This window comes from Sparus aurata, chromosome 3 (assembly GCF_900880675.1).
Source record: "Sparus aurata chromosome 3, fSpaAur1.1, whole genome shotgun sequence".
Taxonomy (NCBI): domain Eukaryota; kingdom Metazoa; phylum Chordata; class Actinopteri; order Spariformes; family Sparidae; genus Sparus; species Sparus aurata.
Window position 1 is genome coordinate 8,748,522 of NC_044189.1, and position 18,169 is coordinate 8,766,690.

The 18,169-nt window shown below is 42.5% G+C and overlaps 1 protein-coding gene across 2 annotated transcripts; it reads right to left on the minus strand.

The window, feature by feature from the left end:
- Positions 1-13,256: 13,256 nt before the first annotated feature.
- On the minus strand, positions 13,257-17,481 carry c19h1orf216 (chromosome 19 C1orf216 homolog). Of its 2 annotated transcripts, none has more exons than XM_030411520.1 (2): positions 17,343-17,481; positions 13,257-14,855 (listed from the first exon to the last, which is right to left on the minus strand). In XM_030411520.1, the coding sequence occupies exons 1-2, from the start codon at positions 17,345-17,347 to the stop codon at positions 13,769-13,771; spliced, it is 1,092 nt and encodes a 363-aa protein (XP_030267380.1). In that variant the 5' UTR covers positions 17,348-17,481; the 3' UTR covers positions 13,257-13,768. The 2 variants fall into 2 exon arrangements, with proteins under 2 accessions (XP_030267380.1, XP_030267379.1); XM_030411519.1 differs by lacking the exon at positions 17,343-17,481 and adding an exon at positions 17,028-17,336.
- Positions 17,482-18,169: the final 688 nt, after the last annotated feature.

Genomic DNA, 18,169 nt, shown 5'->3' on the forward strand with positions numbered 1-18,169 from the left:
TCAGTCTAGGATCTCAGGTCTTCCGTCGTTGACGTGGATTATGCTGGGAAAGCTGTGTGGAGCCATTTTATGTTTATTTCTTAGTGGTTTAGTTGTTGCTGTGAAGCTCCAGAAATGTTTTGTGGACTACAAATCTTCCCAACTGTCCATCAGCATGACGTTGAGGAGATAATGACTGAATTTTGTAGTTTTGGGTGAACTGATCCTTTAACACTTTACAAGTTTGCCCTCCTTTGTGATATTCCACCAAGTGAAATGTAGAAAATGTGTGATTTTACTCTCTTGATAACATAAAAAGCGTCACAGCTAAAGGCCAGATTTAGGACACTTGGTTCATGCTGGTATTAAAGGGGCACTATGTAGTTTTGGAGAAGACGTTTAAACTCTGAATTTTAATATTTACAATATTAATGAGGCAATAGGACAAACTCAGAAACAGTTATTTTTTTGTTTTCTTTATGTTTTCGTTAGCTAGAACGGTCAAATACAAACAGAGTAAAACAGAATGAAACTGTCCCGAGATGCTCTTAACGGCTACATCTGTCCTCACAACATACCTGTGCATTAGGCGCACCTGTACTGAATAAATCCTTATTCAAATCTAAATAAGTGATCCACAGTGTTGCAGAGGATGCTGACGAGTATATCTACACCTGTTATACCAACCTTGGAGGAAAACAACTGCCTGAATAAGCAATGAAGTCGGTTATTTACATCTGCCGAGCGCACGTACATCACGCTGGTAGTATTCGTGAGTGAGACGGAGACACACGGAGAGATAATGAGTGTGCGGAGGTGCAGCAGCGAGCGCCAGCGAGTAAATCCACAATTTGCTCACGCATTTTAGGGTGCGCAAAGCGTGCTCTTGTTTTCTTCCTCAGGTGCCATTTCATGTTCACACCCTTCATTTTGGCACTTCGGCTCCCTGGGAGAGGAGAATTTTTTATTTTATTTTCTTTTTCTTTTGTATATTTTTAACAAGGTGTTCATGTCTGGGCTTGTCACCACGGCTGAGAGTTACAAACAGAGAGAAGTAGCAGGGGTGTGTTTTTTGTGTGTGTGTGTGTGTGTGAGCTGCCACAGCCAGAAACAGTTATTGATTTACAATGCTTCCACTGCCTCTGCTCAGACTGGCTTTTTTTTTTTTTTTTTTTTTTTTTCTTCTCTCTTTTGCTTTTGAGTCTGTTCGTGCTGATTTTTCGGGAGGTTGGATATTTTGCACTCATATTCATGTGTTTTTTTTTTTTCTCCCCTCTTCTCCTCTTGCTTTTTTTCCCCCCCTCCTCTCTCCCTCCCTTCACATTTCACTCACGGCAGTTGTCGCTGGTTCAGCTTGACTGCTTCGTTAGGGCTCATCATTTGCATTCAGATTAATTATCTAATTACCGACAAATGTCCGGCGGCCACCCCACACTCCGGCTCGTCAGCTCTCAGCCTGTAATTATTTTAATCATTTACTTTCATCTGGAGCGTTCCTGCCATACTCCTGTGTTTAGAGGCCATTCTTAATTACCCTGCCAAGACACTCTTTTCATGAGAGGGAGGGGAGGGAGGGAGGGAGGGAGGAGAGAGGGGTTGGTTTGAGGGGAGAGGAGAGCAATTGGGTGAGGGAACATGTGTGTGTGTGTGTGTGTGCGCGCGAGAGAGAAAGACCAATGGGGACATGATCCAGAGGCTTTGACAGCACAGAGGAAGCTCCCTTCTCTGCTGGATGCTCTTTCCTCTCTCTTCTTCTTCTTCTTTTTTTTTCTTCTTCCCCCTTCTCCTCTCCACTCTCTCCCTACACACACCCACCTCCCCCCCCCCAACCAACTTCCTCATCTCTCCTCTCACCCACCCTTCCCTCACCCCCTCACCCCCTCCCTCCCTCCCTCCCCTCCACCCTACCCCTCCTCCACGCCCCGCTTCCCCCGTTATACTTCCTCCCTTTTTCCCTTTATCGCAAGCACACACAGGAATCGCCCGTGGGCTTCAGTGCTCTGACTGCTAATACACTGACACACACTTCACACACACACACACACACACGCACTACACACACACACACACACACACACACACACACACACACACACTACACACAGAAACAGGCAGACATGAGAGTCATGCGCCCTGTTTGTGGCACTCATCAGGATGCACACATCTTTTCCACTATCTGCCTGGAAAATCTATACTTCTCCCCTCTCTCTGCGCTGTTTTCCGTCTCTTGCACCCTTCAGACCGACATCTATCTGCTGCCTTTCTCCTCCTCTTCTTCTTCTTCTTCTTCTTCGTCGTCCTCCTCCTCTCCCGGTGTATTTGGACGGCCTCTCTCATCAGGCCTGCCGCCGCCCGTCCTCGGCGAATAAGGGTCATCTCTTTCTCCCCCCGTGTGACCGCTCCATAATGATGCTCTCACTCAACCCCTTAAGCCACTCACCCTTCTCTCTCTCCTCCCCCCTCCTCCTCCTGACTGCTCTTGTTAAGAAAAGCGAGAGTGAGGGAGAATGAGAGTGAGAGAGAGGGAGAGATACAAGCTCTGTAATTGGGCTCTTGAATATTTAAGTCACTGGGGATGAAAGTTTAATGAAAAGATGATTATCTACCAGTTTATCACACCACTGTTTCATATTTCATTTTCGTATCCTTCGTTCCGAGCCGCATTGTCCGTTGTGGCAGCTGTGGATACAGAGTTTGTGATCCTGGCGTGTGCTGGAAAATACTGAGAGGAGAGGAGGTTTTAAAGTCATGACACATGGGAGACACTTTGAGTGAAATGGTGAGGGATTTTGTCAACACTCAGGTGCAAGAGTGTTCATTTCCCCATTTACATTCTCATTCATGGTGATCCAGTGTGTGAGAGAAAAGGGGCGTTTAAGTCGTGATACATGGGGGATACTTTGAGGACGAAAAGTAGGAAATTTTGTCCTTTCCTGCTCACTTTTCTTGGATTTAGTCACAGTGACCATTAATTATTTCCCATAGGTTCTCATTCCTTGCAGCATCGTCCACTTGATACTGAGTTATGATCCGGCGTGAGTTGGATAATACTAAAGTCGAGTAGAATAAAAAGGTGAACAGATGCGCTGACAGAAAACAACTGAAGGGTCGTAATTTCTCGGTTTTTGGTTGATTTGGTCACTTTTAACTCAACAATGCCGTTTACATACTTTGTCCCATGAATAGCTGTCGTTAATCTATTACCCTCCTCGGCAGCTGTGGACCGGGCTATGATCCAGTGAATGTTGGAGAAAACAGAGATAAAAGGAGGAAAAGATGCAATGGGGAGACATTTAAAGGCTCTGAGAGGAGACACTTGAGAGATTTTGTCGGCACTCAGGTCCATGAGTGGTCCCCGTTTAGATTCACATTCCTCATGGCGTTGTCCATTTGTTACTGAGTTATGATCCAGTGTGTGTTGGAAATGAGAAATAGTTTGTTTATGATAATGAGGAAACAAACTGAGGAGAACATTTTGTCAACACGTGGCTCTTTACTTCTTGGTTTTTGTTTGATTTGTTCACATAGATTATTTGCTTTTTCTACTTAGAAGAAATCTGTTTAGATGCACTGTCGTATGAAAAGATGTCATTAATCTATTATCCTATTTGGAAGCTGTGGACCAGGTTATTATCCAGTGAATGTTGGAGAAAGAGTTACACAGCATTATCTCTCCAAAGTTAGCTAACATTAAGCTACTACAATCAACTGTTAATTGCCTACCAGCCCAATGTTTGGAGCCGAACTTAACTTGAAAAGGTTTGTGTTTTATACTGTTTAGCCCACGTAACATTAGCACAAGTACAGGGTAATAAAGTCAGTGAATTAACCCAGTTATGCTAGCTAGGCCTAAAGTTAGCTATCATTAGCTGCCATAACCTACTGGTCAAACCAGCCCAATGGGGTCAAAGCAGTAACACTTCTTAATGACTTGAATTGAAAAAGTCTGTTTTATGACGTTTAACCTACATAGTTTAATAGTCGCAAAAGCAAAAAAGAGTCATGCTGTTAATGAAATAACTCAGTAGTCTAGGCTAGAGCTAGCTACACAACACTATCTGTCCAAAGTTAGCTAACATTTGCTACCATAATCGAATGGCAAAAGCCAACCAGCCCAATGGTTGTAGCCTAGTATAACTTCTAAATGACTGAACTTTAAAAAAGTAAGTGTTTTTTAATCTATAGTCTAAACAGTTTACATTAACACAAGGAAGTCATTGAATTAACCCAGTAATACAAGCTAGGCCTAATGTCTAAATTAGCTGACACTAGCTACCATTATCTACTGATCACACCAGTCCAACTAGGGTTGAATCAGTAAAAAACCTCTAAATTACTTAAATTAAAAAACTACTATAATGTATATCCTACAAAGTTTAACATTGGCACAAGTACAGGATATTCATAAAGTCAGTGAATTATCCTTGTAGCCTAGGCTAATGCTAATCACACAGCATTATCTAAAGTTAGCCAACATTAGCTTGGCCTACGATAGCTCATCTCCTGCTCATGCCACACCAAGTAGGCCAGGCTGAGGTTTGTGGCATTAAAACCTATAAATGTAGGTTACTGGGATTAAACAAGTTTGTGTTTTGTTGCACATCCAAGACTGTATATGTAGGAGAAGGTATGAGTTATATATCCTTCTAAAAAGTTAGCATAGGCTATATACCATCATTTTAAGGCATGAAGACACTTTTTTAAGACAAGATTTACCACCATACGACACCATATGGTCAAACAACACCTCCTGAACAAAAGTCGCATTTTTTTTATTTATTTATTTATTCAATTAATAGTTCATTTATACATTTATTTCCAGGCATTAATATCCATATGATGTTTTCAAAGCTTTCTCCGTACTGCCAGGAATTACATTTGAGCATAAAAGTACTGGAATCAACATATGAAATATCCCCAATTTGTATAATGTTAATACCAGGATGTTACTCCCATCCAACCAGATCACTTAACCCCTACATTTAAATAAAATAAAATGAAATAAAATCAGACACATCAGCCATTAGTGGAAGCTATACGGCAATGTCAATCAATTGGGCATAGTTTTTTCAATTTACTGGCATTAATCCGATCTTTGTTGTTGTTCTTCGCGTACAAAAACCATGCAGACACAACATTTCTCAGTTCAGACATTAATTAAGAGATAAATTCAGTGCCAATACTTTGGCTTAAAGCATCAGATGGTAACGTAACCCCGCTGATTTCACCCCATTCTGTTTGCTTGTGTCACCTCCATTGACACAGTTCAAAGACAGGCACCAGGACACTCTTTCCTTTATTTAATCGTGTTGGATAAACAGACGGCTGTTTGTTATTCATTCTCATTATTCATAATGGTGGGGACATTAATCCCTTTTTTGCGAGAAGATGGCGTGAAAAAGCCGCGCTGTGCCACTCTGACATGTAGCACTTTTTTGCCAAACCCCCAGTGGAATAACAGGCAGGACTGCAGAGTTTTTGAAGGGGATTATGTCGCGGACCGACACATAGCCTCAGGCCAGAGTTTGGAAAAGGGGACGCAGTTTGGACGGCAGAGATTAGAGCACCAAGGTACGGTGCAAACAGCCCATTTTCCAGGCAAAGACATAGCCTACACGGGTCAATACGTGGTGCGACAATCTTCCTTGATAAATGAATCCTGGTAATAATACGCAGACTTTATTTTGGATGCATGAAAATTAAGATAATTGGTGATGCTTGCTGCCACGAGAGGACAAACACACACACGACAAAAAGATTGAATTTCGGTTGGCGTACAATTTGCATTCTTTGTGTTATTTGATTAATTTTTGGCAAAGTTGCGGAAGATAAATTCATGAGATGCATTATTAAACAGCTTCAGTCTGCGCTTCAAAAAAACCTGAAATCCAATAACCTGTATGAAAGAGGCCTCTGGGGACTGTAGTGAGACAGAGTTAAAGAGTGTGTTAACCCTGCCTTATGAGTTTACTTGGCATTCATTTAGTCCCATAAAACTCCTTCCAAAAAAAAAAAATGTGGGGATCTGTATCGCTCTCGCCGCTTATCGGTTTAATCCACAATTTCACGGCGTCGAGGCGGGGACGACCCGCGCCGCTTGTCGCTTTTGTGGACGGGGGTGTCACCGTTTAGCCCTATCTCTGCAGCTTGGGGAAAAACCGGGGGGAGCTCCGTCTCTAGGTCCGGGGTAAGGAGGGAGGGGAGGATGGGGGGGGAGAAAAAAAGAGCAAGTTAAATGGAAGTGACAATCTGCAAACATTCCTGCCGGCAGCTGCGCAGCATTCTCCATAGTTCACCACCCTCTGCATGGTCACCGGGGCCCCCACCCCGCGACCCCCCGTGCCTGGCACACGCACCTGCCGCTCCCAGCCGTGCTTTCACCGACAGCCAGATAATCTATGGGCGGGTCCGGGGCTGGGGCTCCCCTCAATGCGCTCTTGAGAAAACCCCTTATGCGTGAAAGAGCCCCCTTTCTCTGCCTTTTGTCCGACACAGTTTTATGGGACAACATTGGGCATTATGAGGTTTGGGGGATTTTCCACGGGACTCTATAGAAGGGTATAATCCTTTCAGGCACGGGACGAATAAAAAAGTTTTAACCTGCTGTTTTCATATTTATTAGCTGGTTATAGCAGGCGAGGCAGCTGAACCATCAGCACACCCACCCACACACACACACACACACACACACACACACACCCCTCCTCCCTCTGCTCACACACACACACACACAGAAGCTTCAAGTCCTGGAATCAAGCACTGACAAGATGCTCCGTCTTGAGAGGGGGGGCCCCCATAATGGACCTGATTGCTTTCACTGAATGAGTCAAGAGAGTCAAGTGGGTGACAAACACTAAGGGTCATCAAGGCATCAAGTGCCGTGTGGTTTTCTGTCTCAGTCAACAGGTTGATTCAACACATTATTAGATATAAACGTTCACGCTCTGAAGGAGGATCTGACCTGTTTTTGTCGTCTTTGTCAATTAAAGTTTTGACGACGTTTAGCTCGTCAGTTCTGGCCTCGAGTTAGGTCAAATTAAGCCGATTGAGAGGCTCAGTGAGCGACGAGAACAATTTGATCTTCAGAATTAGCTGTTGATGAGACTGTGATTTATTTAAATTCAATAATAGGGCTCCGTAGGAATGAGCAAAATAACACAAAATTATCTTTAATAGTTGATTGCAGTGAGACGTTTAATTAAGCAGGTAGATTTCCCTTCTGTGTAATTCATGTGGGAAGTTTCTCCTCAACATATTTTTTGCTATTTTATTTGAACTTAATTTAACCAGGGAGGTCTCTTGAGATCAAAATCATTTTTTCAGGAGAGTTTTAGCCAAAATACTGACTTGTTTTTTGTAATAAAGCAAAGTGTAACACTTTTCAATAACCATCATTACTGAATTGTACATTTATAGTTAATGAAAGGCGTTTTTTCAAAGGTTTATAAAGACGGATAAATGGCAAATTATGGTAGATTAAACATGTTGTTGTGTTTGGGTTTGCCCCGAAATCAAGCTTAAGATGTTTACTTTCTGTGTTGTAAAAATTACTGAAAATTGAATGGGGTTTGGTTGACAGAATCACACTTAATGCATGGTTTGTATTTTAAGATCTTTTCTAAATAATACCTAATAGTTTTTCCACAAAAAATTATTGAATTGTAGATTTTAAAACAGCCAATATTATTGAATAATAAATTACAAGTGATTAGTCAATAGTTACTTCACTATTGACTAACAATGAAATGCTTTATACACCATTTATAAAGCAAATGTAAAGGTATATAAACATTAATAAATGGCAAATTGTAGTTAATTAAACTTTTGGCTGCAATAAAATAAAGTGGATATTTGCTCCGACAATAAACTAAAGATGACACCTACTGTGTTGTTAAAACGACTGAAAATTGAATGGGGTTTGGTTGACGGAATCAAACTGATCTGGAGTTGGTTTTATAACAACCATCATTAATAAATGGTAAATTATAGTTGATTAAACTTTAGCTAACAGTTATTTCACTGTTGACAAACAATGAAATGTTTAAGAAACAATTTGTGAAGCAACTCTAAAGGTTTATAAACATCAGTTGCAACTTTATTATGGCCATTCAGATGTTTGTGAATAAACTATGTGTAACTAAGTGTTTGTTAATTATTTGCAAACTATTAGAAACACAAGATGCAACTTTACATCAAATAATTGCTTAGTAAATTATTTATAAAGCTTATTATTGTTTGTTAACAGTGAAACAACTGTATATTAAAGTATTTAAATGTAATTTAGGATTTATTAATGACGATTGTTATAAAATCTACAATTTTTCCATTTTTCATCTATCTATCTATCTATCTATCTCTCTATCTATCTGTCTATCTGTCTGTCTGTATGTCTGTATGTGTTGTGTTGTTTCTCCTCTGACGACAGGTCTTTCTATCCAGTTCATCATACACAGGCCTCAGGGCCGCAGCCTCCCTTCCCCTCCTCTCTCCCCTCCACCCTCACCCTCACCCTCCCTCTCCCTTCATCCCTCCCTACTCCTCTACCTCCCTCTATCCTCCACCACCACCACCACCACCCCCTTTCTGTCAAAGCTGATTGTTTCCACGCCAGCAGAGTGCTGCGGGCGAACACACTGTCACACTACATCAGGCAGAGGGAAGAAGGAGAGAGAGAGAGTATGATAGGGTATATATGTGTTTCTGTGTGCGGGAAAAAAATGCTCCACGCAACAGCTAAAGCCGAGGCTGCGGCAGGGATTCCCAAAGTTTTTCATGTCAAGGGCGTCCAAATACCACAAAGACCACGGACCTCAGATTTTTGTCCCGAGGAGTCTTAATCTGAAAGGACTTTTTGTGGGACAGATGATATAACTGTCTGAAGCTGCTGCAGACAAGGGAGGAAGAATTATGTACAAAATACTGCTTCATTCAGCAAAGAGAGTATTAAATTAAACTCAACTGTTGGTTTACTGTTGAGTTATTTATCCAAACTGGGCAAACTGACAGATTAATGTGTTTTTTTGGACACTAAAATACAAATTTCTTTGCTTAGAAATGTCACAAATGTGACGCAGGTTGTACAAAACAATGAGAATGTGACATTTAAAACTGTAAATGATGCACGTGTTATTAGCAAACAGCAACAAAACGGCGATATGTGGGTTAAAGGACTGGAACACATTTAGTTTGGGTAAATAATAACTCTAAACCACCAAAAAACTACTCACTGACTTTGGTGTTTTTTTTAAACTCATGTTCGGTGGGTGCAGTTAACCCAGTTTTGTGACCCACTGGATCAATTTTGACCCAATGATTTTTACTGTGCACGCAGCCAAATACATTGGGACACCCAACATTTTAAAAGATACTAAATATGTTGGATTTTTTTAAGGGAAATGTGTATGAAATTCAGAATATTTTTCCTCAGTGTGAACAGCGTAGCTTCAGTGAACAAGCTGATGTGAAATATAAAGTCTATGATAAGTTCAGAAAGTGAGGCGTAAGAGGATTTCTCCAACTCTGAAGGGTGAAAATTGTCCGTAAAGTGGATCATAAAGGCGCAGCTACACAATATCAGCTCCTGTTAAAGCTCCTGTTGGTGAGATACTTGAGCCTTGAGTCTCATTTCCCAACTCGTCAAGTACTGATGCTCAGACATCAACCATCTGACCAACAGGAGCTTTAAAGGAAACTTCCGCACAACCTGTCTGAGTACTTGAGATGTCTCTAATGTTTTTTGTTTGTTTGTTTGTTTTTCATTTTGAGCACGCTGGCTCTTTAAAAATGATAATCAACAATCTGAGGAAACAGTAACGAGGTAGATGAACTCACCCCGATACATCCTGCGAGATATGTGAATAAAGTCTGTGACGCTGACGATAAACTTTATTTATACAGCGCATTTAAACACGAACTCTCTTTCTTTGATTCTTTGTTTCTTTCACCAAAAAAGAAGGTAGTTACTAAACTAGCTATTTAACCTTAATATAGTCACCTTTGTGCATTTTGTTAGTGTTTGCTTTGTGAACCCTTCAAACAAACCAATGTCTGTAACTGCTTGTTAGGTCTACAGATCCTTTTCTTTGTTTTGTCTGTCACAGAAAAAGTTCAACAAAGATTGATGGAACGTCTAAAAAACATGTGTCTTTTCTGCTCTCCCTTTCCGTTAATCATCCAGCGACCCCTGTAGATGTATCCTGGTTGGGAGCTCGTGCGTCGTATCATTCAACATGTCGTGAAAAACAATCTTCCCAATGGGAATCCTTTCATGGATCCCAGGTGGTCCCCCTTGTTAAGTGCACCTCTGCTTGGATGATCCAGGCCCTGTGACCACTGCTGCCCCCTGGCGTCAGAGCACAGGAACAGCAGCAGGAGGTGAGGAGCTGATCTGAGGGTCTGTGATGTGGTGTCGCCCCCTGGTGGACACAGTTTACTGCTGCTGTCCTCACAAAGAGGAATGTGTGTGTGTGTGTGTGTGTGTGTGTGTGTGTGTGTGTGTGTGTGTGTGTGTGTGTGTGTCCATCTGATAAGTTTTCAGCCTTGAAATTTGGGAAAAGATTATTTTGTTCTTTCAGCGTAATCTGAGGTCAGACCAAGCCGCTGAAGCGACGTTGGAAATACTTTCCCCTTCACCCTCCTGCCAAGACTGATCCTGCTGCAGCACGGTCTAATCAATCACATCACAGAGCATCTGTAGCCTTGGGAAGTTGTTTTTTTCAGTCATTTGTAGCCACATTTATATTTTGAAGAGCGAGTAGGCTCTGACACATCACCACAATATGTTTGTTTTCTCATGTTAAAGGGATAATGAACATTTTTGTATTCATTCAAAGGTGCACTGACAAGGAATTCAAACTCAAGAGAGGTGATATTTATTTATCAATAAGGCAATAATACACACTTATGACCTGACTAAATAAACAAGTCGTCCTCGGGAGAGTAAGATCTCCAGAACAGCTTGAAAAGTGTCTATTTCGAAGGATCCTGCAAATACAAACAAATTCAAATAATACAAAATTGTGTTTTAATTTAGATTTTCATTCTGATTCAAATGTATTCCCCAGAACTACATAGTAATATGTGTTGTTTTGTTATGACCGCAGCTTATATTTACGCAGATTTCTACACTGAAGTGATATAAAGAATAAACTAAATTAATTGTATCTTTGATAATTGTTACTGTTGCTGTGCTGATTTTATGATATAGTCTTTTTAATCAGCACAGAGCCTAAATTCAATCAGTCAGTCAACCAGTTAGATTGTGCTGCTGGTTATTTCTGAAAAGATGGTGATAAAAAAAATATTATCTTTGATGACAGAATTATTATCAGTCATGGCCATAAACATTAAAGGAGATCAGGTTAATGTTTCTGTAAAATAAACGTCATGTTTTAGCTCAAAAACAAGAGTATGATACAATATTCTTCCATTATATTTAATGTTAGAAACACGAAACACAATTTATATCAATATAATCCTATAAAAAAAAACCCACACATTAAAATAATTTTCATAATTGTCACCAGTATTGTCACTGGTGAAGGTGCTCCAGATCCTCCTCATGACGCACCACATCTGGCCGGGGGTGTCACAGGCCCAGCTGTTTGCACCTCCCTGCTCCCAAAGATGTTGTGCATTAAAAAAAGAAGAACCACCACACACCTAACACCACACCTGTCGTTTTTACCCCCCGCCTTTTTTTTTTTTTTTTTTTTTTTTTTTTTTATGGCTATATTAGTGACTGATTTGGCAGGTTTGAGACAGAGGCGCAAATATGCGTGCGTAAAAACGCCTCGTCACCGGAGTCCCGGCGGGTTCAGGGTGAGGAAAAGTGGATATAAATATTATGGAGTCACCTTTATCTTATGACACGTGAGGGTGGAATTGTTATTTAATAAGCACAATGCGTTATAAATCAGTTATGATCCATTCATGAGCGTGAATGTTGGGTTGCCAGGTTGTGAAAAAAACGTTTATCCTCGTCCATTTGGTGTTTTTAAACTCGCATCAGGAGATCTGCTCAGTTTGACCTCTGACCCTTTAGACAAGAGCTGGAAACGAGCATCAGGTTCCCAATCCAATTAATGACTTTTAACCAATGCACATTCATTAACTCTAAATTCCGCCTTATAAACTCTTATAAACATGCTTTACTTTTTACTGGTGGGCTCGTTAATTTTAATTCTCACCAACCGGAGGAAGCAGCTCATGTGCACACCATCAGAGGACATAATACAACAGGAAGACAGCACCTAAAACACGCTCTCCTGAGGCGTTCAGGTACCACTCTCTCTCTCTCATTTATCTCTGCGCTTCATGCGCTTTGTTTGGACGCATTTGTAACCCCTCCTAACTACCCTGAAATCACGTCTCGGTGGTGTACAAAATTGTCATCAAAGACGTGTTTGTTCCTCCTTGGTGTCCCCCTTTTCCTTTTTCTTTTTTCCAGAGGTGTCTGCTTGTACGTTTATTCCGGTGTAAACATGTTTCATGCCTCTCAAACATCCACCTCCAGCCAGCGAACAAGGGATCAATATGTAAATCGACTCAGACTTTTCCCCCCCGCGACGCCTGCGTCCAGGACAGGCGATAAGCTTGAGAGAATAAACGGGAGTTAGTTAGTTTGGAGGCATAGTCGGGGATTATCCCCAAACTTGCCCCGGGGTTTGGCTCCGCTGCGCGCAACCGGACCGGCGTCTGTTCACCGCGGCCGGATAGGACCTGCAGGGCCCCGGGGCGCAGACTGACAGGCTCCCCGGGGCCCGCTCCCCACCACCACGACTCCCTCTGCGTGGAGATTACAGGGTGGCGACGCGGCTGGTATCTCTGTGAACATACACACATATGCACATAGAAAGAGGTGCGATGACGTCGGAGCGCCCGCGGCTGCAGCCATGCCCGCAAAAAAGCCTGATGCTCGAGCCTCACACGGCTATCACACACCCCAGCCCCGTGTGATGAGCCGATACAGACCAACTCTGTTCGGCTGACAAAGAGGCGATTGTTTGCTAAAAAGGTCAGCTGCCCCGAGGGCTCCGCTACAGCAAGTAGAGCTATGAGAGATAAAAAACTGCCCTTCTTTTAGTCATATCTGCACTGAGGGAGGCTTTGATAAAACCTGCTCCTTCACATCAACATGCGGATCTGGAATTAAAGATGAAGGCTCTGGGCACCAAAAGTGCTTTCATTAGCCCCATACAGACTGATCTATTTTAACTTTTGTACCTAAACCAACATTTTAGTTTTGAATGTGCAAACAAACACAAACACACAGGAGCTCAGATGTATGATTCTTTTATTTGTTTTTTTAAATGTACTCGTTACACTCTTTATATATATATATATATATACAGCATCTCAGGGTATAAATAATCTCTAATAATGTAAAATCTACATATTTTCCTTTTTTTTGGTACAGCAGGTGTTTTTTCTACACACAGCTCAAGACAGAGAAGAACAGCGAACACACACACAGAGTATTTTTGATATTAATCTCACAACAAACTGTTCATGATCTCCTTGGACATGTCATAAATCATAAATCATACATTTTGGTGGAGGGGTAGTCTTCAGTTGATATGTTTCTGATGCTCTGGATAGGACACCATAAAAGAAAATCAACATAAACACATTTTTTTTTGCGTCATTACAATCAGAAACATGACAGGATGATGGAAACTGGCGATTGTCTTTTTGTTTTCAGGGGTTTCCAGGATAGAAGCAAACAGAACCAAAATGCTGTTTTTTAACCACTTCCTGTTTCAGTTCCTCTCCTCCCTCTACCCTCTCTTTATGATTGGCTGACAGCAGCAGCAGGCGCAGCGTTGGCCATGGCGTTGGCAGCGCCCATGCGCAGCAGTTCCTTCCTTTGCGTGAGGATGATGTCGAAGCTGGACTGCAGGCGGTTCTGCTGCTCCTGGATGCGGCTCTGCAGGGTGCGGACCCAGCGGATCAGCGCCAGGCGGCGGTACATGGTCAGCTGCACCTGGTGCTTCTCCATCTCCTGAGCCTTGAAGCGCTCGCGGTCTCGCAGCGTCCACACGGCGTCCATCAGCTCTGGCAGGTCGGCGTCGGAGTCTGAGGAGCCGTCGTTTCGGTGTTGTTCTTCTGCTCCTTCCTCCAGGAGGTTTCCCAGGTTTCTTCCTGTCAGCGACTTGCGACTGAAGCTTCTCTGTCGCACAGCCGGATCTCTGTTGCTGTTTCCATCCTCCTGGTGGTTGGATTTGGGTTCCCCGACACCGATGCGGTCCCAGCCTCCCATGAGCATCCCTTCGCCCGCACTGTCAAGGTTGAGAGAGGACATGCTGCCACCGGACCGGTAGCTGAACTCAGAATCGGATTCGCTGTCTCCCCATTCCTCATCGTCTTCCATGAGGCTGCTTTTCCTCCTCTGCTGCTCCCTCTTCTGTCTCTGCTTCTCCTCATTCTGGCTCATCATCACCCTCCTCACCTCTTCTTCCATCCTACCTTCCTCCGCTCCGTCAGGAGGCACTCGGCCGTAACCATCGTCCCCGCACTCTATTTCAGGCAGGGGCTCCAGCGGGCTCCAGCAGGGCAGACGGGACCGTGGAGACAGAAGCCCTGAGCTGTGGTGATACCCAGAGGACGGCGAGGAGTTCGGAGGGTCGCGACCCAGCGGACCTAAGTTGCGCGGGCGCACCTGGTTTCGATTCTCATCTCCTCCTCCACCTCCGCCGCTGTTGCCTGTGTAGCCATCATCCCCTTTGCCAGGCAGGAAGTTGAAGTTGCCATCTTTGTCACCCTTCCTGTTTCTCAGCGAGGAGGAGGAGCCATTGTTGGAGCCTCCGTGCCCTCCATAGGCCGAGTTCAGAGGCTGGTCCTGATGTTGAAGCATCACTGACCTCGACTGAGTCTCACTGAAAAGACAAGGACAGAACATTCAAGAACTTAAAGAACCAAACTAGTGTTTCACTACAAGTTCCCGAGACATACAGTCCTAAAGAAAGTTGTCAGATTGCTTTTCTTTGTCACTGATGACAGTACATGAAGGGTTTTTGGCTGTTGGTCCGACATAGGAAGCAATTTGATTACATCACTTTGGGCTGTGGGAAATTGTCATGATCAGTTTTCACAATTTCTTTTACATTTTATAGGCTTATGATGAAAATAATTGGCAGATTAACCATTAACTGCAGTCTAAACCTTCTTTCGATGCATACGCCATGAAGGCCAACACCATGTTGCCTTCAGTATTAAGTCAATTGATCGAGTTGAATTGAAATGTGTCTGCAGTGAGGCATCATTGTGGCCCAACAGTCGAGATCCATACCATGTGACTGCAATTTAAGATTATTGTCATTATTGCTTAATCTTCTGGTTAATCTCAAGTTAAAATGATTAATTGTTTAATCTATTGAATGTCAAAAGGTTGTGAAAAATCACAGTTTCAGTTGGCTCAAAAAGACGTCTTGACTACTGATTAACTTAAAATAGTGTCAATTGTTTTTAGTTTAACTTATAGAAAACAGTCGATCTTGAATGAAAATGTCAAGACAGCCTCTCAGACAGTCCACTCTTTGTTTACTGTCATAAATGATGGAAAAAAGCAGCAAATCCTTACATCGAAGAAGCTGGAACCAGAACATGACTAGCAATTGATCGATTTTCCAAAAAGTTGCTAATAAGGTTGAACAATGTATCATTTCAACTATGTGTGCACGTGTAACTATCAAGTAAGGCAAACTATCTCAAAAATGCCCGACTACAACATTTGTGCTGCTTGATACGAAAGCAAAACTCTCATGGTTATCGTTTTATATGACTAACAAGTTAAAAATATTTCATAATTAAGTCCGGTTTAAGTGTTCCTCGATCCACCAACAATCCGAACCTACAATCACAATCATCGTTGATCAATTTGTCTAACACTAGGACCTATTTTTGTTGCTTGATAAGCACACTCCCATTATTCTAGAATGATTAATTCCTTCCCAACTTCTTGCATGTTGTGCCCTACCCCTCCCCTATTTTCCTGCCTGTATCTCAACTATCATTATCAAATAAAGAAAAAATAAGTTTTGAAGTATCACGAACTGTCTCAAGTTTGTGGTCTTACAAACAAAGCTGTTGAACGTCTGCTTGTGTTTAGACAAAATTAACCGGCAAAGAAATGATATCGAGCGTTCAAAAGCACCAAAAGGAAACATCTTGAAGTTTTCTTCTGAGGAAACTCTGAGTCATATCAGCAACAATCTACCGAATTCACACTGTCCTCTCTACCACGGCTCTGTTTTCCTGTAGTTTGTGTCACGAGTTTGATTTCCAGACAAAACTCGACACTGTTCCATGGTAATCTCTCCAATCTCGGCTTTCCCCAGAGGCTCTCAAAGTTCTCAAAAACAAGCAAAGGCTTTTTTTCGAACTGCATCATCAGCCAACGATAAACTTGGCTTTGACGGCAATTGAACAGCTTCTGCGAGTTGATTTTGAGCGCAAAACGTGAGTCAAAACCGATACGTGAACACGTCATAGGGCAGCCTGAAATTGAAAATACAAGAACAATTGGACGTACATGGATGAGCCAAGGAAACAATAAAACTGGAGGAAGATTAAATCTGGTTCACCAACTCAGCCCACCCCAAACACACACACACTCCAAACCCCTTGTATTTAGGCTGGTCTGCACACTCCACTTCTATTAGCATCAAATATTTACATGTCTCCTCAGAATGGAAATTTCTCTAATCCTGACTTCAGGCTGCTGTCAATCAATCCCCCTCTCCTCTCCTCCTCTCATCTCCTCTCCTCCTTTCCTTTCCTCTCCTGCTTCCTCTCCTCTGTTTTTCCCTCTGTGCATGCGCGTTCACGTGGTGCTGAAGGACAGCGACCGTGGCATTGTCGGGAGCGCGCACGGGCTGATGATAAATCACGAGGAGGGTAAAAAAACACGACATATTTTGACGAATTTTAAATATAAAAATAATCTATTTCGTTTTATGACAACGCGTAGTCTGTTTATGGGCAGATTTACAGTATTTTAGGCAAGGATAAGCATCACAATGCGATGAAAAAAAAGAAGGAAAATATACCAAAATAGTCCAGTTCCTGGGTGGATGTGTCTTATCTGTGTAAAAAGATGTCTGTCTGCGAAACGACGACGGCAGGAAACACAGAAAAAACGACCAATGGCGCCCAACGGCTGCATGTCAACGGTTTAGCGATGAAATAACGTTAAAAAAAAACAACACAAAACACGACAGTTAACGTCCTCATCCATCTAAAACCACTACTGTTTTAAAAAAGACTGCCATATTCCCTGTTAAGGTGTTCAAATTGGGTAAAAAAAAATGATGAAAAATCAGAGTATTTCGTGTTCGTCGGGCGTTATGTAACGTAACGCTCACCCCATGTCAGTGCTGCCTCGTCTCTGTCCCTCGTCCGTTAAAAACGAGCCCGGAACCTTCCTTTCATCTCCTATTTGTCGGTTTGCTAGAAGTCAAATGACAGGACGGTGATTTCATTTGCATGAGGTTCTGGTTTTGTTCTTACCTTTCTGTTGGTTTGCTGTTCCGTGGAAGAAGCCGGACACTGCACCCTCCCAATTCTCTCCCCCTCCTCCTTCTCCTCCGACCCTCCTATGTGATGTTTATCTTCCTCCTCCTCCTCCTCCTCCCTTCCCGTCCTCTCTCACAGTCTCAGCATTGGTTCTGGCTGACTGATATAAGACTTCCTGAACTGGGCTGGGACTGGAAGGGAAAGGGAAACCACGGAGGATGAGGAGAAACAATGAGAGCACAAGGAGGGCTGGAATGTGTTTTATTTAAAAGAAGTGACGATGCACTTTCATTAAAATGGGCGCCAAAGTCCATCATGTTAATGTGACAGGTTTCAGCCATTTTCAACTGCAGTCCCAAGCATTAAAAAACAGGCATAAAACAACATATAAGCACAAACAAGTGAAATAAGACAACCATACTATGAGGACAATTTATCACAAAGCTCAGGCAAAGACAGTGATGACAAAGACTTTAAACAAAAGTTGTTGTGATCTTTATGTTCTATAACTTATAATACAGGAACAGGTCCCGCGGCCATATGACGACATGGTGTTAACCCAATTACATGGTTACAACCCAAGTATGTTCAAGTTCACTCAGCCCTGTGGCAAAAACAAGTTATAATACTTCTATTGTGTGTTTATAGCCTATGTACAGCGACAAAGAGCCCAGAT

Bases quoted from the DNA above. Each gene is read 5' to 3' on its own strand.
- c19h1orf216 (XM_030411519.1), bottom strand. From the start codon at position 17,143: ATGCAGCCGTTGGGCGCCATTGGTCGTTTTTTCTGTGTTTCCTGCCGT. The intron at 14,856-17,027 runs GTATATTTTCCT...TTGTCTTTTCAG, and splicing joins CCAGGAACTGGACTATTTTG to TGAGACTCAGTCGAGGTCAG.